Below are 22,539 nucleotides of genomic sequence, written 5' to 3' on the forward strand. Positions count from 1 at the left end.
TATTTACTGACTTTTATTATTCTTATTCTTATTCTTATTATTATAACTATTATTATTATTATTATTATTATTATTATTATTATTTAAGTTCTTAAGACATCACAGTGCGCTAAGCAATTTATAGAGCAAATCGAGAAAATGAATAATTATTGAACGAAGCGCGTAGCGGTGAGTTCAATAATAATTTTCTAGATTTGCTCTGTAAATCTCTTAGCGCACTGTGATAGTTTCAATAACGATATTGTCAGTACCGCAAGACAAAAAACAAGATTCACAACGCACATTTTGCTACGCGCATTTGGATAGGCAATAACAGTGTGGTCAGGTCGTGTTGGATCTACTTTTGTGTGTGCTGTCTCAAGTTTGTCGTGCTTTCTGTCACACACAAACTCTTGTTTTAATTTCTGTTGGTAAATTCCAGTGTAGCATTAATCTAAAAAGTGAAGTTCTTTCATAGAGACCTCATCTTAACTCGAAGAAAGGACTGTGAGCTTAGTTGTTTGCGATTCGAAACCTTCGCGCTTCGACCGATTGACTGTGCAGAGTGACGCCCCCTGATTTGACTCCCGGGCCTGTTCGAGTGTTAGCTCATTTTCAAAATAAATGTAGTATGTTTCTCGTGTTGTATGTACACTCATCGGGGAGTCTGGTACTAAATATGGACGGTAAGAATGCTCTGAACCCTACACGTATTATATCCCCATCGTTTTTTCCTTCACATTTGCCCAACATGTTAATTTGCTGAGCGTTTGAAAGCGGGTTTTATGTCGTCTGCTAGGGCAATCGAACCAGTCTCCAAAAGTAAATGTCTTGTGTTGCATCTGAACTCATGAGGGAGGCTGGTAGTAAGTCTATCACATGGTAAAAACGTTCTGAACCCTACATGTTTTTGATTCCGATAGTTGTTGCCTTGAAATAATAATGCGGAAACCATTCATTTAATGAGCTGATGCCGTCGCATTCCTGTGCCGTCTGCAGTCAACTTCCAAATGCTGATCTAGCTGGTACTGACTTTATCGGAATAACACTTGTGTTTTCTGTAAGCCGCTGCGAATTTGATGCTTAATCATCATTATGTTAATGTGGAGATGCTGAGCTGCATGTCACTGACTTCAAATGAAGGATTAGAAGAATCTTCTCAAGTGGAAAGCAGGCACAGCCTCACTCAGTCACAGTGGCACAGGCGCATGAAATCTGTCAGAAAAATACTTCTGCCTGTAGCCGCAGGAAATTTAGCATCATTTGGTAATTTGGAGAAGTTAAGCTACATGTCACTAACACCGAGGATGAGAAGAATATTCTCAAATCGAAAGAAGGGGCACAGCCTCGCTGTGGCAAAGGGCGGAAGAATACACTCTCTGGAAAATGTATCGCACTCCAAGAGTGCGCTATGGAGTGCGATAACATTTTTAAGCGCACTGCCATTAGCCAATCAACTGTTTCACATCAGTCATGTGACACCAGTACTTACTGACAATTATTATTATTATTATTATATATTATTATTAATTAAATTGCCTAAAAATTTAAAATCTCCGTTTGCTTATGCAATCTCTAGCTCCGACAGTTGTGTCATCATTCTCCCACTTTAAACAAAAACTTGTAATTAATAATGTATCAAACAACTTCAGTCTATCATACAACCTTTTAATTTCACTATCACATAAATATGTTATCACTCATAAGCCTTCTTATCAAACTCTATTAACATTTCAAACACTCAAAATAAACTTTCTATTGTTTTATAACAGGCCCCTGAGGGTTTAATCCCTTTAAAAATCTATATTTACTAATACACATTTTTTCAATCAATATTAAATGAGTAAGATACTTGTACATATCATGTGTTAAACCATCCTTAATTAGCACACCAATCAGCTCATCTGTTACATGCATAACAATTGCTATGTTACATATCGAACGTAAAACAATTGGTTCGAATATGCTTCCACAATTGGGGAATTTGACTGCAGTGGAAAAAAAAGTGTTCAATATAATCAACTTGTTCTATACAATATGGATATTTATCATTGTCATCATTTTCACGAGTTTTCATTCACAAGCACCTGGGAAATAAATCTCATGTTCCCCAGGCAATAAATCCCCGGTTACCATAGTTGCAGGAAGCAGGTTATACATGGATAATCAAAAGCAAACCCAATATAAACGCTCGGGGATTCTTCGACTCTTTTCATTGGTGTTTCCCCAGACCTAAACAGACGACACGACACTGCTTTGCAAAGTTCCAAAAACGAACTGGCAAACTGGCAAAAGTAAACAAAAAACAAAACTACTTTTCATTGGTGTTTCCCCAGACCTAAACAGACGGCACGACACTGCTTTGCAAAGTTCCAAAAACGAACTGGCAAACTGGCAAAAGTAAACAAAAAACAAAACTACTTCATGAAAGGTCATACATTCATCAAAAACAAATGAAACCTAGCGATATGTTTTGTCTTCTTACAGAGTCATAGAGTGCGTGTATCTGTGTTTCGATACGCAGACGTTCGGAGAAACACGAACGTCAAGTTCAAGTAAAACGACCCCTGACACACACATTTTGACCCGTGCACAAGACGTTGTATCGATAAACGAAGCACAAATAAGAAACAATAATAAAAGCAAAGAAATTGCAACAAGATATATGCAAACATCTAACAAAGCCTAGCAAGCAGAATGACAGGTCTAATGAAAAACAAAGAGGTACCGAGTCGGAAACAAGATCGCGATTCATTCCTTCGCTGCACGACGCAAATCTTCTGTGACCTTTGACCAAACGTAGCTTCCACATTCGATCACTCAGCTTAATATTTACAACAGAAAGCCGAGGGGGTGGAATACCGAGATGAACCTACAGAACTAACTGTGCATCCTCAAACGTGACATATTCATCCCAACATTTAATGAACTCAAAAACACAGAAAGTTGCTTTCACACGCCAGCTTTGATTGCCAGTGGTTATCAAACCGGGACTCGCGTGGTTATCAACACGGAACCCGTGTTTGAAAGCATGGCTCCCTGGGTTGATTGTGCACTTATTTTCTCACTACCAAAATGATGAAAAAAACGATGTTTGGTGGTTTGTTGACAGACCAGCTTTTTTGTCGGTCCTCGGGGGGCATATCGACTTTTGTTTAATATTTATTGACCGCAGCCTTCGGTCTTGGTCAATAAATATAAAACAAAAGACGATATGCTCCCCCTCGGACCGACAAAAAAGCTGGTCTGTCAACAACCCATCAAGCATCTTATATTGTCATCATTTTCACGAGTTTTCATTCACAACCACCCGGGAAATAAATCTCATGTTCCCCGGTTACCATAGTTGCAGGAAGCAGGTTATACATGGATAATCAAAAGCAAACCCAATAGAAACGCTCGCGGGGATTCTTCGGTTCTTTTCATTGGTGTTTCCCCAGACCTAAACAGACGGCACGACACTGCTTTGCAAAGTTCCAAAAACGAACTGGCAAACTGGCAAAAGTAAACAAAAAACAAAACTACTTCATGAAAGGTCATACATTCATCAAAAACAAATGAAACCTAGCGATATGTTTTGTCTTCTTACAGAGTCATGGAGTGCGTGTATAGATCTGTGTTTCGATACACAGACGTTCGGAGAAACACGAACGTCAAGTTCAAGTAAAACGACCCCTGACACACACATTTTGACCCGTGCACAAGACGTTGTATCGATAAACGAAGCACAAATAAGAAACAATAATAAAAGCAAAGAAAATAGCAACAAGATATGCAAACATCTAACAAAGCCGAGCAAGCAGAATGACAGGTCTAATGAAAAACAAAGAGGTACTGAGTCGGAAACAAGATCGCGATTCATTCCTTCGCTGCACGACGCAAATCTTCTGTGACCTTTGACCAAACGTAGCTTCCACATTCGATCACTCAGCTTAATATTTACAACAGAAAGCCGAGGGGGTGGAATACCGAGATGAACCTACAGAACTGTGCATCCTCAAACCTGACATATTCATCCCAACATTTAATGAACTCAAAAACACAGAAAGTTCCTTTCACACGCCAGCTTTGATTGCCAGTGGTTATCAAACCGGGACTCGCGTGGTTATCAACACGGAACCCGTGTTTGAAAGCATGGCTCCCTGGGTTGATTGTGCACTTATTTTCTCACTACCAAAATGATGACAAAAACGATGTTTGGTGGTTTGTTGACAGACCAGCTTTTTTGTCGGTCCTCGGAGGGCATATCGACTTTTGTTTAATATTTATTGACCGCGGCCTTCGGTCTTGGTCAATAAATATAAAACAAAAGACGATATGCTCCCCCTCGGACCGACAAAAAAGCTGGTCTGTCAACAACCCATCAAACATCTTATATTATTTACGAGTCCCATTTTTAAGAGAAGAATATTGGTTGGGTATATATTGTGCAATATCTTCCATTGCAATTCTCTTAATCTGTTTTTTTGTTTTTGTGTTTTTTGCATTAAGCCTAAACTTTTTTCATCAATATCAATTTTTTTCAACCAAAATCGAACACAACAGGGTTGACTATATTTCGTATCTGTCATACAATTTTGAAAATCTCTAACTTTTAACATTATTTTATCATTAAAATACAATTTCGAAAATTCTTCAATAACATACGTAATCGGTATTTTTCTTTAAATAACGAGACAAAGCAGAGTGAATAACAGTGTACTGTAAATACGGGTACCCCTAAATATAGTTCTGGTGAAGGACCAATTAACCTCTGTACATTCTGAAATGACAATATGGTATTATTTTCTAAAAGGTCATTGACATGTGTTATTGCTTTTTTTGCCCAATTGTCAAAATAAATTACATTATTTAGATATTTTATATGGACATTATTCCATATGCATGCCATCTTAAGAGACGCAGGAGAGTGCCGTTTATTATTTTCCAACCAGACTCGGAGTACTTTGCCCCAGAAGGAGGACTGAATACTATCTAGCCTTTTCAACTTTTTAGGACTAATAGTTGAATTAAAGCATAATAAATCACACACATCTCTATTCTCAATGGATAATCTTATTGCAATAATCCTTTCATTTAAAATAAAGGTATTCAATGCAAATGGAAACTGCTTTCTAATTAAAGTATACTGCCTTTTACTACGTGATGTGCTTTCAAGAAAAATCATTTGGAGAGAGATATTTGTCTGTCCACCTGCCCACGTATCTGTTTGCCTAGTCTTGCGAGCTGTGATCGAACGTGTTGCTAATCACAACGTTTTAATCTTCAGGTTCTCTTCTATCTTATTCTTGTCTTCTTATCTTCTTGTTCTTATTCCCAATTTATTACTTCTCCTTTTTACATTTAGTCCAGTTTTTGAGTCACTTGAGAAAATGTGACTCTATGTAATCGGTCAGTGTTAGTCTGTCCGGCCGGCCGTCCGGCCGGCCGTCCGTAGACACCACCTTAACGTTGGACTTTTCTCGGAAACTATCAAAGCGATCGGGCTCATATTTTGTTTAGTCGTGACCTCCAATGACCTCTACACTTTAACGATGGTTTCGTTGACCTTTGACCTTTTTCAAGGTCACAGGTCAGCGTCAAAGGAAAAATGAGACATTTTATATCTTTGACAAAGTTCATCGGATGTGATTGAAACTTTGTAGGATTATTCTTTACATCAAAGTATTTACATCTGTAGCCTTTTACGAACGTTATCAGAAAAACAAGGGAGATAACTAGCCTTTTCTGTTCGGCAACACACAACTTAACGTTGGGCTTTTCTCGGAAACTATAAAAGTGACCGGGCTCAAATTTTATGTGAACGTGACTCCCAGTGACCTCTACACTTTGACGTCTGCTTTGGTGACCTTTGACTTTTTCAAGGTCACAGGTATGCTTCAGGTATGCATTGTGTTGTGAATAGCAATTTCTTCCTGTCCATCTGATGCCTCATATAATATTCAGAACTGCGAAAGTGACTCGATCGAGCGTTTGCTCTTCTTGTTATTAAATGTTTTAACACAGACGGGGAATCGAGACGAGGGTCGTGGTGTGTGTGTGTGTGTGTGTGTGTGTGTGTGTGTGTGTGTGTGTGTGTGTGTGTGTGTAGAGCGATTTAGACAAAACTACTGGACCGATCTTCATCAAACTTGACATGACAGTTCCTGGGTATGATATTCGTTTTCTTGATAAATGTCTTTGATGACGTCATATCCGGTTTTTCTTTTTACTTTTTGCTATCCGGAGATACTTGAACTCAATCTGCCTCACTTTAAGAGAGCAACAGTCTAATCGAGGACAATATAAAGATATATACTGTTCAAAAAAAGAAACGCATAGTTGCTACTTGCCAAATTTGTTTTATTTTTCGAAAAAATTAACAGAAAATCCAATATTTAGATTATTTGTTTGAAATTTGGTATGGACACAGTTGAATGCACACACAGTTCATTTGCATCTTCAAATCAATCAGTCAATCAATACGATTGGGTGCCGAGGCTGTCAAGTCAGTAGGGGGTGTGACTGCCTTGAGCAGCAACAACTGCCCGGCACCTTCTGGGCATGGACTGGATCAGATGCCGGATATCTTGCTGTGGGATGGTGTCCCACTCCTCCTGAAGTGCCTGCAATAGATCGCGGTGATTTGCCGGCGCTTCTTCTCGCCTGCGCACACGTCTGTCCAATTCATCCCAGAGGTGTTCTATCGGGTTCATGTCTGGACATGGTGGTCGGTGAGGAACTGGGTGGTGAGTCGTGCTGTGTGCGGGCGAGCGTTGTCCTGCTGGAATATGGCATCCTGGTCAGCCAGAAGAGGAAGGGCGTGTGGGCGCAGAATTTCCTCCACGTATCGCTGGGCAGTTATGCGCCCTTGGACGTGCACCAGGGTGCTCCTTCCAGCGGTATTGATCGCCCCCCACACCATGACGCCTCCACCACCATGAACGGGTGCCTCATCCACACAGTTGGGCGCGTAACGTTCGTTTACTCTCCGGTAGACCCTCCTCCGACCATCATGTCGCTGGAGCAGGAAGTAGGACTCGTCGCTGAACCACACGTGTCTCCAGTGATTCCGGACGGTCCAGCGAAGGTGCTGGTTGCCCCACTGCACTCGGTTCTGGCGATGGCGGCGGGTGAGGACAGCTCCTCTGTGAGGTCTGCGAGCTCTCAAACCAGCTTCATGCAGGCGGTTCCGCACGGTCTGGTCCGATAATCGGTGTGGCCCGGGGAGAGCCTGGACAGAAGATGAGGCCGACAGGAAACGATTCCGGAGGTGGCGGAGCCGTATGAAGCGGTCGTGAGCAGCAGTTGTCGCCCTTGGTCTTCCCGCTCGTGGCAAGTCAGCAACGGAGCCAGTGGCTTGAAACCTGACCCACAGTCTACTGATGGTGCTCTGGGACACGTGGAAGTGCCTGGCGATTGCACTTTGACTTTGGCCTGCTTGTAAACGACCCAATGCAATTTGGCGGTCTTCTCTGCTCAATCGGGCCATCTTTCGTCGCTGAATTGTCGTCTGATTTCTTTGTGGCGAACAATCCGCTTTTATGGGTTTTGGAAGACATGGTGAGAGCTCAATATTCCCCGAGTTTCACGAGATTACACTGAAGCATGACGAGTGGTCATGCCAAATGAGCAATTTTGACATTGTAGCCACTGATAACGCATGCGTCACGTGCAGAGCTCACTTGTGGCAATGGACGAAAGGTCGACGACCAGATAAACATTTTCTGCAGTTTGGTGGATATCCTTGTAGCTATATAACTAAATTAACCAAATATTACAAGCTATGCGTTTCTTTTTTTGAACAGTATATGATCACTGTACCCTCAATTAATGAGAGGTACTTCCACAACAAAAGCCACAACCACTGAGAGATACGTCAACTTAATCTGCCTCACTTTAAGAGAGCAACAGTCCAATCGTGGACAAGATACACAGATATCACTGTACCCTCAATTAATGAGAGGTACTTCCACAACAAAAGCCACAACCACTGAGAGATACGTCAACTCAATCTGCCTCACTTTAAGAGAGCAACAGTCTAATTGTGGACAAGATACAAAGATAGCACTGTACCCTCAATTAATGAGAGGTACTTCCACAACAAAAGCCACAACCACTGAGAGATACGTCAACTCAATCTGCCTCACTTTAAGAGAGCAACAGCCATATCAAGGGCAAAATATAAAAAGAGATCCACAAACCCTCATTTAATGAAAGGATTTTCTGCAACGAAAGCCTCAATCACTGAGAGCAACCTGGATAATCAACCACCAGTACATTCAAGTTTACCCCCAAAAGGGAAATATAATAATCATCCATAAATCATTATTTTCTATCGAGAAACAAAATAATGAGGATATGGGTTTTGAATAGTTGTCCCCTGACGAGGCTACCTTTCAGTTTCCCCAGAAAACCTCTACAGAAGTTGTCCTGACAGCTTGAAACTGTAAATATAGCCGAAAAGTACTATCTTCGGGAGAGGTAGGGGAAAGGCTCCTAATATGGACCGGCTCCTAATATGGACCACCTCCTGTTCTGGCAAACAAACGGCGCTAGAGCGCTCAAAACAATTTCATTCGCTTTATTCACCCTCTCTGGATAACATGCACATGTCAAAACAATGGAAGAAACAAAAACCTCAAAACCGTTAGGCTTTTTCCCTTTTTTTCACTTTTGGCAGCGTTCACTCTAAATTTGCCGCCTAAAACGGACTCGTTTCTGTCCACAGCCAAAGCTTTTATCACACAAAAATGGCTATACATGACAGCTAAAACCGTATTTGTTAAATTTTAGCAGTGGTTACCCCGAGTTTCTACTGAAAACAAAAAATAATAGCAAAACCTCAAAGTATGTGTGAGTCCCCTAATATGGACCGCCTTCAACAAATCGAAGAAAATAAAAGCTAAAGGCAATTTTAATTAATTCATTAAAAAGCTTGCTGAAAATAACCTATAACTAGCCCTCGAGATTTCAACAAAATATAACAAATAGTCTTTTTTGTGGGGAAGTTGATAATTTCACTTATTTTCACTCTGTTTTTGATAAGCTTCTTCAGTTTCCTGGTGTGCTTCAAATAATGCTCTCATCAACCCGAAACAGATAAATCTAAAGCATATTTTAATTAGTCTGGCTTGCACACTAAGTTTTATCATGTTATTTTGAAGTATAGGGGGCTTTTTACAGTGATTTGTGAAGGCCGCTTCACTGGTCCATATTGGGCGCCCAGGCTCCTAATATGGACCTTTTGTGATTTTTTCTGTATTTAATTTTTGCTGAGTGTCTATCAAAGCGATTTCACTCTAATTAGGCCCAACGGTTAACCTAAGAGAGAAGGACTACCAAACACAAAATGAAACTTCTTCACAAGAAAACAAGCTAGTTATCAACATGAAACAAAAAGTGGTCCATATTAGGGGCCCTTCCCCTACTTGAGATAGTTGAGGCAGAACTGTCACGCCCTCATTTTTCAACCAAATTGATTGAAATTTGTGTCAAGCAATATTTGACTCAGTCCGGACTTTGATTGTGAATTTCAACTCAGAAGCTTAACTGTTACTGAATTAGTTCGCGCATTAAAGTTGTCATTAAAAACAAATTTTCACTTATAGAATAAACAAATATTGCATTGTATTCCTCATCTTCTCCTGAATTTAAAATTATATAGATATGGTATGTTTACTCTAAAAACACGGTCAGAATTAAAGAAAATAGGTTGAGTATAATGTTCGCATGCTTCGCGGAGAAAAGCGAGACCCGTCTTGGTCTTCGGGTATGGTTAGCCGGGTGTATCTAAATGTAGTTTCGCCAATGACTGTTTTTGGGAGTTTGATGCCTACAGATTGACTAAATGTTTTTGTATCGCTTCACGCGACTTATTTGTATCTGGCGAAGACGATTGATTCCAAAATGGTCCGTGTCATACTATTTGTATGATGCTATTTATCCAGGGAATCATTGTGTTTAAAACAGCATCTATCGTTCCAACAGCCCTGATTATATTTTCTTCTTTTCTTGCAGCCCCGAGCGCCCCGACAGAAGCTGACTGGGATGTGTGCCTATATGGTCGCCAGAGATGCATCAGCTTGCACTGGACTCCAGGGGAGGGCGATGCTAACAGTTACCGTGTAGTCATCCTGGAAGGAAGACGAGATAGCGAGGTGACTGGGATATCGACCAGGCTGGAGGGGCTGAGCGCTGCCACACGATACACGGTCGAGATCACAGCTGTCACCATTACCAGGCAGAGTACGCCGCTCCAAGTGGACGTCTGTACCGGTATGCAGACTCTCAGTGAAATGGTTTAGCTCGTTACAGTATGATTCTGCTGCAGGGAACGATGGAGGGCACAACTGAGCAGGAACAGACAAAGAGTAAAAGCGAGAGGAGACAGAGAGAGAGAGAGAGAGAGAGAGAGAGAGAGAGAGAGAGAGAGAGAGAGAGAGAGAGAGAGAGAGAGAGAGAGAGAGAGAGAGAGAGAGAGAGAGTGTGTGTGCGCGCGCAGTGTGTGTGTGTGTGTGTGTGTGTGTGTGTTGACCTTTCTTTTTTGTGTGTCTTTTTCAGCACCTGAACCTGTCTACCTCGCTCAAGGAGACCACGTTGACTCAACATCGGCTGAGTTGCATTGGAAACCTCCCTCTACCGTTGAAGGTTTCATGCTGCAGTGGAATAACTCACAGGGTTCCACGAAGACTATGAGTGTGTTGAAGTCCTTAACACACTTAAGAGTGGATGGACTTAGACCTGGAACGACGTATGAATTCCGCATTTTTACCGTCTTCTGTGGTCTCAACACTTCCTGCACTCCGCTACTTATTACCACAAAACTAAGCGGTATGTAGTTAATTGGATTCATGCACAGAGTCGAAGGAACATAATCACGATCAAACGGTTGAGTGTTCAGAAGGACGAATGGACACACACACACACACACATATATATATATATATGTAAGTGCGTGTATATATATATAAATCATCAGAAATTGTGAACAATTGAAAGTCAGCAGAGACTTTCTTCCGAGATTTGTTAAAATCTCTTAGCAGAGAAAGAGAGAGAAATAAGTATCCCTTCACAGACAGCCTATTGGGAGCATCAGACCCTCCTCAAGGGGGACCGAGATTTACAGAGCAAAGTCCCTTTGTGGGGGACGTATCACAAGGTAATCTAGTCCTGAGGAGGACCATTGTTTTTGTACCTAGACCAGACACGTGTTTCGACACTATTGTACGTGTCTCATCAGTGGTCAGGTGGTACTGATGGCGAGAGTTGTCAACCCATGCAAACCACTCTCTGAATGGTAGCTTCTGTTGGCATGGGAGACTACCCTCATCTGACAACCCCAAGGGGATATCTGTGAAGGGAAACACTTTGATTTAAGGCCAAAGTGTGGAATTGATAATTATTAAGAAAGAATTTAGAAATTTAGACAAGTTTTAACCAAGAAATTAGGTTAAAACAAGGGAAATTTGAAAAAGCCTAAAGGGAGGTAACTCTGTACCAGCCTGCAGATCCAGAAATGGATACGCGAACAAGTTAGATCTAATTTTGAAAAGGTTAAACAGGAAAAGCGGTCAACTTTTCACTGCTGTTCAACACAGGACTTGGTAAAGAAGAAGTTTTCTGCAAGACTTCAATTGGATCGCTTTAAAGGCGATGCAACTTTCACGGTGACCAGACTTTCTTCCGAGATTTGTTAAATTCTCTTAGCAGAGAAAGAGAGAGAAATAAGTATCCCTTCACAGACAGCCTATTGGGAGCATCAGACCCTCCTCAAGGGGGACCGAGATTTACAGAGCAAAGTCCCTTTGTGGGGGACGTATCACAAGGTAATCTAGTCCTGAGGAGGTCCATTGTTTTTGTACCTAGACCAGACACGTGTTTCGACACTATTATGTGTCTCATCAGTGGTCAGGTGGTACTGATGGCGAGAGTTGTCAACCCATGGTATCCAACTAAGAAGCAAACCACTCTCTGAATGGTAGCTTCTGTTGGCATGGGAGACTACTCTCATCTGACAACCCCAAGGGGATATCTGTGAAGGGAAACACTTTGATTTAAGGCCAAAGTGTGGAATTGATAATTATTAAGAAAGAATTTAGAAATTTAGACAAGTTTTAACCAAGAAATTAGGTTAAAACGAGGGAAATTTGAAAAGCCTAAAGGGAGGTAACTCTGTACCAGCCTGCAGATCCAGAAATAGATACGCGAACAAGTTAGATCTAATTTTGAAAATATATATATACATATACACATTATAAAACATCAGAAATTGTGAAAGAAACAATTGAAAGTCAGCAGAGACTTTCTTCCGAGATTTGTTAAAATCTCTTAGCAGAGATAGAGAGAGAAATAAGTATCCCTTCACAGACAGCCTATTGGGAGCATCAGACCCTCCTCAAGGGGGACCGAGATTTACAGAGCAAAGTCCCTTTGTGGGGGACGTATCGCAAGGTAATCTAGTCCTGAGGACTATATATATATATATATATATATATATATATATATATATATACACGCACTCACTCACTTACTCACCTTTCCCTCTCTTTCTCTCTCTCTCCATCTCTCATATATAGCAGGCACGAACGAACGCATGTTGTGTCCCATTATGGAATGAAAGAGATTAAGAAAAGCCTCGAAACTCGTGCTTTATTATTTCAAATCTCCTTGGGAATGTTTTGCAGACCTAACAGCAGTGGATGTTAAGCCTGTGGGAACCAGACTCAACATTTCCTGGGCGACTGAAGAAGACACGTCATCATTGTCGGGGTTTTACATTCAGCTGAAGGTCAAAGACGAAAGGGGCGAGACTGCCACAGAGACGATTACAACTTCACCGTACATATTTGACACACACAAATCAGGTGGGTTTCTATCCTTAGCGGATTATGACTTTATTCAGTTATTCTGCAGAAAAGACAAATGCTGGAGAAAAACCGTTCTTTTCTGCAGCATTTCTGCATGTCATCTTTCGCCGAAGCAGCGTTTTTTTTCTGCAACAAAACATTTTACTGCAGTAAAATTGAAATCAAGAATGCTGCAGTAAAACGGTGCTGTTGTTTTACTGCAGAAAACCTGTTTAAATTTTTTCTGCAGCATTTTGTACTGGCTCTTGGCAGATTATGACATTATTCAGTTATTCTGGAGATGACATTATGCAGAAATGCTGCAGAAAAGACAGTTTTTCTCCAGCATTTTGTTTTTCTGCAGAATAACTGAATAATGCCAAAATGCTGAAGAAAAAGTGTAAACAGTTTTTCTCCAGTAAAACAACATCACCGTTTTACTGCAGCATTCTAGATTTCAATTTTACTGCTGTAAAACTGTTTTACTGCAGAAAAAAACGTAGCTCTCGCAAAAGATGACATTATGCAGAAATGCTGCAGAAACAAACAGTTTTTCTCCAGCATTTCTGTTTTTCTGCAGAATAACTGAATAAAGTCATAATCCGCTAAGGATAGGTTTCCTCGCCTTACCATTCCATCCATCTCGTCACCTGTTCACTTGGTTCCGTAGATAAGTTAGAATCACTTCCCCTTGCACTGTCCACTTTTGGTTCAACAGACAAGTTACATCTTTCCCCCTTGTCAACTTGGTTCAGCAGACATATTAGAATCTCTTACCCCTGTTCACTGGGTTCACCAGACAGACAAGTTATAATCTCGTCTCGGTCTTCAGATAAGTTTCCATTATTCGCTGGGTTCAGCAGACAAGTTATTAACAGCTATTGTGTTTTCAGCGTAGCAATAGGGCCCGATATTTAGACGAGACAAGTATAATGCCGACGAGTCGAAGACGAGTCGCATTATACTTGTTCGAGTCTAAATATCGGACCCTATTGCTACGATGAAAACACAATAGCGTATATATAGCTATTCTGACATTAAATTCTGTGTTAAAATCATGTTTTTGTCAGCAACAAGTACCAGAATGGTCCATGTCGTTGATTGCAGACGACAGTTCCCTTTCCGCATGAAGCCACGGAAATAACCGAACATTGAAAAACCCACGGACATGTATTACGGAGAAAACTCGAGATAACCAGATGTTTAGCATTACGTCAATATGCTAGGAATCATATGACGTCATGACGTATCATGCTTGCCTACGTATATTGTATGTTCGAAAGTCTGACTTCTGTTGCGAATTCGCGTGGTGAAGACTGCGGTAAATCTGTAGATGATAAGAGAACAAGGATTGTCTCAGAAGAAACGACTAAATGTTTCAGACCGGTAACTTCATTTCAACATTGCACTATACAATGGACGTTCTATGTGACAGGAGAGTTTGCTGATTTTGTGTTAAACATTGGAGAGATCGTCTTCTAGAATCAGAGATAGGTCGCTTCAAATTGCAGCTTCTGGAAATTTGCAAGGTTTGTTGCCTGTTAAAGAACTGGATTTTACACGTAATGTATGTCATGTACAGTAAGCAACAACAAAAACACACACAAAGCAAATGGCATCGTCTGTCGACTAGTCACAGAAACAAACCTGGCGAGGTATGCGTGTACTTTATACACGTGGAAGAAACCGGAACCATGCGTCTTTGTTATTGACAATATGCTTTTGGATATTGAGAAAAATGGCCGACTTCCGTAGCATTATGCTTTGATGATCGGAAGAGACCATCCAATCACAGCCCCCGAATTCCCCCACGTGTTCATCAGAATATAGCTATTCTGATGAACACGTGGGGGAATTCGGGGGCTGTGATTGGATGGTCTCTTCCGATCATCAAAGCATAATGCGGCGGAAGTCGGCCATTTTACTCAATATCCAAAAGCATATTGTCGATAACAAAGACGCATGGTTCCGGTTTCTTCCACGTGTATAAAGTACACGCATACCTCGCCAGGTTTGTTTCTGTGACTAGTCGACAGACGATGCCATTTGCTTTGTGTGTGTTTTTGTTGTTGCTTACTGTACATGACATACATTACGTGTAAAATCCAGTTCTTTAACAGGCAACAAACCTTGCAAATTTCCAGAAGCTGCAATCTGAAGCGACCTATCTCTGATTCTAGCAGACGATCTGATCATCTCTCCAATGTTTAACACAAAATCAGCAAACTCTCCTGTCACATAGAACGTCCATTGTATAGTGCAATGTTGAAAGGAAGTTGCCGGTCTGAAACATTTAGTGGTTTCTTTTGAGACAATCCTTGTTCTCTTATCATCTACAGATTTACCGCAGTCTTCACCACGCGAATTCCCAAAAGAAGTCAGACTTTCGAACATACAATATACGTAGGCAAGCATGATACGTCATGACGTCATATGATTCCTAGCATATTGACGTAATGCTAAACATCCGGTTATCTCGAGTTTTCTCCGTAATACATGTCCGTGGGTTTTTCAATGTTCGGTTATTTCCGTGGCTTCATGCGGAAAGGGAACCGTCGTCTGCAATCAACGACATGGACCATTCTGGTACTTGTTGCTGACAAAAACATGATTTTAACACAGAATTTAATGTCAGAATAGCTATATAAACGCTATTGTGTTTTCATCGAAGCAATAGGGTCCGATATTTAGACTCGAACAAGTATAATGCGACTCGTCTTCGACTCGTCGGCATTATACTTGTCTCGTCTAAATATCGGGCCCTATTGCTACGCTGAAAACACAATAGCTGTTAATAATCTCTTAACTCTGTTCTCTAGGTTCAGAAGATAAGTTAGAATCTCTTTACCCGGTCCACTGGGTTCAGCAGATACGCTAGAATATCCTTCTTGCTTCCCACCCTTCAATCTTCCCTTTTCGCACTTAAGGGGGCAGTAATACGTGAGATTGCATGAAAAATCACTTTTTTGTGTTTCGTTACTCGATGCCACTGTTTAGATACAAATTGGCTGAAATTTTAGCAGAAGTCAATATAACCCTAGCTATGAAAGTGCTGAATGAGAATGTGTCTTCACAGTTGGTGTGCAAATATTCATTATGTTGTGGTAAAAAAGTTAACGAAATTTTAATGATTTTTCTTCTTTTATAAAGATATTTCGAAAACTATTTATGATAGAAAGTTCTAGTTTTCCACATAAATTATCTAAAGCATTTACAGGAAGCTGAACCGACGTTTTTGTGACTAGTACAAATGGTATGGAAAATACGTGGGTTTTAAAAAAACAAACTATTTCCTTTAAATTAAATTTTGTCCAGAATACCATATCAATGTCACAAGGTCATATATAGCATCAGCAACAAGATTTTGGGTTTAGCTTCCAGAGCAACAAATTAAAACTGCTTATGACAAGTGTTTATCATCTTTATCACATACTTTTTCTGCTATCTTTGTGAAAGTAGACTATACGATTTTCCGTCAGTCATACACATCTTCACAAAAATATTCCTGTGCTCATTCTAATTAAAACATTCATTTTTTTAAATTTTATTAGAACACAATGCCATTTATCTCTATACATTCAAAAATGTGAACAAATATACTAATATAAGGTGTGTACTAAAGAGACAAAAAATGTACCGTCTGCTATGTCCAATCCACTCTAAATTAAAAACATGCAATTTTTTTCCAAACTTTGAAAACCAGAGTGATGGTACAAATGTCCATCTATCTTCCACAGAGGAAGTGTGCAATTTTGAGGCCCATTCACACAAAAAGGACGACTGATTTGATTTTAAATCAACCATTTTAATGCCTCCTTTTTCATACTCACTTTTCAAACCGGATCTTTTTCATTTTTTCAAAGCCTGTTTTATTACCGTTTTTCCTTTTTCACAAAAAAACGAAATAAAAGAGTGTTTACTCTTTCCAAAGTGCCTTCAATACGTAAATCAACTGAGGAACAATTAAACTTTTTATAACGAAAATTTTTCCAAAATAACCTAAATTTTGCCTTTGCCACATACTTATCATCTGCAAAATATTATTTATCTTGGATGACCAGTTTTCCTCACGGGAGGACGCTTCACAAAAAGTTAAAAAAAACCAACCCAATGCAGAGTATCCTGAACTTATTTTTTCAAATCAGACCGTTGACCGGTACGGTTGGTCTAGTGGTAAGGCGTCCGCCCCGTGATCGGGAGGTCGTGGGTTCGAACCCCGGCCGGGTCATACCTAAGACTTTAAAATTGGCAATCTAGTGGCTGCTCCGCCTAGCGTCTGGCATTATGGGGTTAGTGCTAGGACTGGTTGGTCCGGTGTCAGAATAATGTGACTGGGTGAGACATGAAGCCTGGGCTGCGACTTCTGTCTTGTGTGTGGCGCACGTTATATGTCAAAGCAGCACCGCCCTGATATGGCCCTTCGTGGTCGGCTGGGTGTTAAACAAACAAACAAACAAACAAATCAGACCGTTACAACTCTCAGCACGGCCTCTATTCGACCCAACCCACATGACCTCTGTTTTTGTCTGGTTTATCTCTAAGCCCGACATATTGGCAAATGTGCGGAACAATTCCATCACCACATTCACATCATCCTTATCTCTTAAAAATAGTGTAACGTCATCAGCGTACAGCAAAATCGTCAAAACACAACTTCAATTTCCTATCGCACTACGTTTTAACACAATGTCTTTAATTATATCATCGGATCTAACTGGTATTGCCAAAAATTCAATTGGAAAAACAAAAACCAGTGGAGAAAAAGGGCATCTTTGCCTAATGCCAGCATCCACAGTACAATGATCACTTATCCAACCAGAATATCCAACACAGCTTTTGCTTTCGTTCATTAACACTTATATATATATACGACTTGTGTCTGTCTGTGTGTGTGTGTGTGTGTGTGTGTGTGTGTGTGTGTGTGTGTGTGTGTGTGTGTGTGTGTGTGTGTGTGTGTGTGTGTGTGTGTGTGTGTGTGTGTGTTCGCGATGCACGGCCAAAGTTCTCGATGGATCTGCTTCAAATTTGGTGGGCATATTCAGGTACACCCCGGACACAATCTGGTCGATGAAAATTTTCAACAGCGCTGAACCTATTTTGGTTTTTCTGTTCATCCATTCCCAGTAACTCTTCCTTATCTTCTCCAGTGTTTTGCGTTTATCTCCCTTCCTTCGTGTGGCGTCAATCCATTTTCCCGTTACTATTTTTAGAAGGTCACTGTCCACAACGCTCAATCCATATTCCCGTTACTATTTTTAGAAGGTCACTGTCCACAACGCTCCTTATCTTCTCCAGTGTTTTGCGCGTTTATCTCCCTTCCTTCGTGTGGCGTCAATCGCGTACGGTGCGCCACTCACCCGGCGAAGCCGGGTACCCGGACCCGGCAAAGCCGGCGTACGGTGCGCCACTAACCCGGCGAAGCCGGGTATTCGGCTCTACTTCTTCCCGGCAAAGCCGGCTACCCGGCGAAGCGGGTATTCATCTAGTATAACATATAATCCTTAGAAATGCTGTCAAATGCTTGGTTAAAATCGACCGCCTTAATGGCACCAGGCGTGTTGGATACCCGAGTCAGATCTACAACATCGTCAATTGTTCTCAATAATGATGCGACTGATCTACCTTTCAAAAAAACTGTGATCCTGATGTACAATCGAATCAACAACACGACAAATTCTGTTTGCCAAACATGTTGCCAACAATTTATAATCAGAATTTGTCAACGGAATAGGTCTCTCCAATTATGCAATTTTATTTTGGTCTTTGTGAATAAGAGTAATTGGTGCCATATGTTGAGAATGTGTCGGCCTTCCTTCTGCCATCAAGACCTGGTGCTGATCCATTATTAAGTTGCTTAAGGGCAGCTGTTGCTCCATTTACAGTTATCAGACCTTCACATTCCTCCTTCTCCTCCTCTCGTAGCTGTGGAACTTCACAACCCTGTAAAAAGTTATCAACTTTTTCTTTGCGTGGTTTATCTTACCCCTGAGCCATCGTGAACCCGTGTGATCCAGTTTCCCTTTTTCACACAGTAGTCGTCAGTTAGTCATTTGAATGCGACTCGATGTGAGCTTATCTACAATAGCACGTTTTTATGCACGAAACAAACGGCTGTGGTTCACAAGAACTCTAGCGATGGCTTTTGACTGTTGAAAGGAACGGCGATATGCATAAACCGTCGTCTGCTACGACCCTTGCGTGACCCTGCTTCCGGGCTTTTCTTTTTTCAAACTTTCACAACTTCGAATTGTACTGATCTTGTCTTGATGAAAAAAGAATTCTTTTATGATCAAAGAATGTTTGTGTAACAAGCTGTCAATTTATTATTTAGATTTTAAAAGTTAGGTCTAGCGCAAAAACGCACCACGGTCCAAAAACATTCTGATAATCATCGATCCACGGCTATGGCCAGTTTACATCGATAGAATGAGACCCGAAGGGAAGTAACTCATTTTTGACCTGAGTTCAGGATGGGTCCAAAAAGTGTTCGAGACAATCTTTAAATTAATTCTTTAAAAATTGCTCGCTCTTTACGTAGGGCACCTAGGATGTTCCCGTTTGGTGAGCGTTCAAATGGAAGGGTGTTTGTACTGTGTCTAAAAGCCTGACAGTATCTGTGATGGTTTACGGGAGGCTTACTGTCCGGGCGTGATTTCCGGTATTGAATATTCATAACAGCCGTCCAGCACCAAAACGAGGCACCATTGTTGTAGAGGAGCAAGTCCACGAAAATAAATTCTTTGAAAATTTCTCACGCTCGACAGAAAGCAGCCAGGATGTTCCCGTTCGGTGAGCGTTCAAATGGAAGTATGCTTGTACTGTATGTAGACGCTCGGGGAGCTCTGTGATGGTTTACGGGAGGCTTACTGTGCCTTTAATCCAAACATATCATATCTATATGTTTTTGGAATCAGGAACCGACAAGGAATAAGATGAAATTGTTTTTAAAACGATTTCGGAAATTTAATTTTAATCATAATTTTTATAGTTTTAATTTTCAGAGCTTGTTTTTAATCCGAATATAACATATTTATATGTTTTTGGAATCAGAACATAATGAAAAATAAAATAAAAGTAATTTTGGATCGTTTTATAAAAAAAATAATTTTAATTACAATTTTCAGATTTTTAATGACCAAAGTCATTGATTAATTTTTAAGCCTCCATGCTGAAATGCAATACCGAAGTCCGGCCTTCGTCGAAGATTGTTTGGCCAAAATTTCAATCAATTGGATTGAAAAATGAAGATGTGACAGTGCCGCCTCAACTTTTACAAAAAGCCGGATATGACGTCATAAAAGACATTTATCGAAAAAATGAAAAAAGCGTCTGGGGATTTCATACCCAGGAACTCTCATGTAAAATTTCATAAAGATCGGTTCAGTAGTTTAGTCTGAATCGCTCTACACACACACACGCACAGACACACACACACACACACACACACACACACATACACCACGACCCTCGTCTCGATTCCCCCTCTATGTTAAAACATTTAGTCAAAACTTGAGGTTTTGACTAAATGTAAAAAAGAAAAGAAAAAAACCGGGTGGGGATATCGTACTCAGGAACTCTCATGTAAAGTTTCATGAAGATCGGTCCGGTAGTTATCTCTGAACCGCTGTACACAAACACACACACATACATACATACAACACGACCCTCATCTCGATTCCCCCTCTATGTTAAAACATTTAGTCAAGACTTGACTAAATGTAAAAACACAGTATTTAACAGAGCTCCGCACCGCACGACCTCTCGCAGCGCGCGTCGCTTACCCGAATGCACACATCCTTGATTTTCAAGAAAATGAAGCGGTTGCATATACTGTCTTGCCTCAGAAAACCAAACTTTATACAGTATTTGACGTTGGTACACGTACAGGGGCAAACATTCGTCTGCTACTGAATACGACGGAATAAAATTTTCTCAGCGATACCTATCTCATTGGCAGGACCCAGGCTGTGCTTGTCGATGGCCAGATGTCTGCTCCAGCCCCACTTTCTTTCGGCGTTCCTCAAGGTTCAGTACTCGGTCCCATCCTTTTCATCATGTACACCAAGCCCCTCTCCACACTGATTCAAAACCATTCTGTTTTAAATCAGTCTTTTGCTGATGACACCCAGCTGTATAAACCAAGTCCCCCTGCAGAGACACATTTCGCCATCCAAACCATTCAGACATGCATCACTGATGTTAAATCTTGGATGGTCGATAACAAACTTAAGCTGAATGATGATAAGACTCAAGTCTTACTGTGCAAAAAGAAGAACACTACATTTCCCTCTCCCCAACCTGTTTCTGTACAAGTAGGCAACACCGACATTCTTTTCTCACCATCAGCTAGAAACCTTGGATTCACCCTTTCATCTGGCATGACCCTTAGCAAACATATATCTTTAGCTTATTTTGAGCTTCGTAAGATCAGCACCATTCGCCACACACTCTCCTCTCAAACAATTAACACTCTTGTCTGTGCCTTTGTTCTTTCTAAACTTGACTACTGCAACTCTCTTCTCTCTGGCTGTCCTCTGTTCCTCCTGCATAAACTACAAAAAGTCCAAAACTCGGCAGCACGCCTCATTCTCAAAGCACGAAAACGAGATCACGCAACACCACTTCTTCGCACACTGCACTGGTTACATATTGAAGCCCGCATTGACTACAAACTGTCCACCCTCTGCTTTAACTTCTTTTCTGGTTCGTCTCCTGCTTACTTCTCTGAACTCCTCACCGTCTATTCTCCAGCAAGACAACTCCGTGCCTCTTCTGACTGTCGCATCCTTACCATCCCACACACCAAAACCAAAACATACGGACAACGCACTTTTACTTTCTGCGCACCCACACAATGGAATTCTCTCCCCTTTCCCATCCGCCACTCTCAGTCACCCCAAGCATTCAAACGAGCACTTAAAACACACCTCTTTAAGAAATACAACCCCTGATTTTGTTTTTTCAGTCCATCAGTAGGCTACATGTAGTGTATTTGTTGTTTTAGTGATAATGTGATAATGTATATGTCGTGCCTAGATCCTGAAAGTGCCTAAGTTCTTGAATTAGGTAGTTTCTTGCCTAATTCGTGAAATAGGCAACGGCTGTGCCTAACCTGTGAAATCAATGTTGAATTTTGCCTAATTTGTGAAATTTTATGATTTAGGCTGCCTATTGCGTAAATTAGGCAGCCTAAGTCGTGAAATTAGGCAAAGTTTTGATTTAGGCACGACTGCTGTACAATTTAGGCAAAAATGTCTACAGAATAGGCAAAATCCTTGCCTAATGTGTCAAATCAATTCTGAGGTCTAACTGTTTTACAAATTAGTCAGTCTGTTTGAACCCAAAATCATCCACGTGCGTGCGCGCCTCTCACTGCGTTGCGGGTGACAACATATCAAATTTGTGAACACTACTACCCAGCAAACAATTTTACGTTGTATTCACGTTATATTCACGTTGGGTTACGTTGGGTTTACGTTGCGTTTCAACGTTTTTTTACGTAGATTTGTATGGACGAAATCACGTGGGAATAACGTTGGAAAACAACGTTGCATTTTACGTGACACCAACGTGAATGCAACGTGAATTATTGGTGGAAGTGGATTGTTCGTAAAAACATTACGTGAATTTTACGTTGTCACAACGTGAATTTTTGGTTGTGGTTGTGGTTTGGTTGAAATTGCGTTGCATTTTTACGTAATGTCCACGTGAATGGAACGTAAATTTTAGGTCA

General features: G+C 40.8%; 1 protein-coding gene across 1 annotated transcript in view; it reads left to right on the plus strand.

Moving 5' to 3' along the window:
• Positions 1–22,539, plus strand: part of LOC138960779 (receptor-type tyrosine-protein phosphatase H-like) — a 226,922-nt gene that overhangs the window by 62,102 nt on the left and 142,281 nt on the right. The window contains exons 5-7 of the mRNA XM_070332426.1: positions 9,979–10,236; positions 10,522–10,791; positions 12,645–12,824. Coding sequence (XP_070188527.1) covers positions 9,979–10,236; positions 10,522–10,791; positions 12,645–12,824 — 708 coding nt within the window. The remainder of the gene's footprint in view (positions 1–9,978; positions 10,237–10,521; positions 10,792–12,644; positions 12,825–22,539) is intronic.

This window comes from Littorina saxatilis, linkage group LG3, assembly GCF_037325665.1.
Source record: "Littorina saxatilis isolate snail1 linkage group LG3, US_GU_Lsax_2.0, whole genome shotgun sequence".
Taxonomy (NCBI): domain Eukaryota; kingdom Metazoa; phylum Mollusca; class Gastropoda; order Littorinimorpha; family Littorinidae; genus Littorina; species Littorina saxatilis.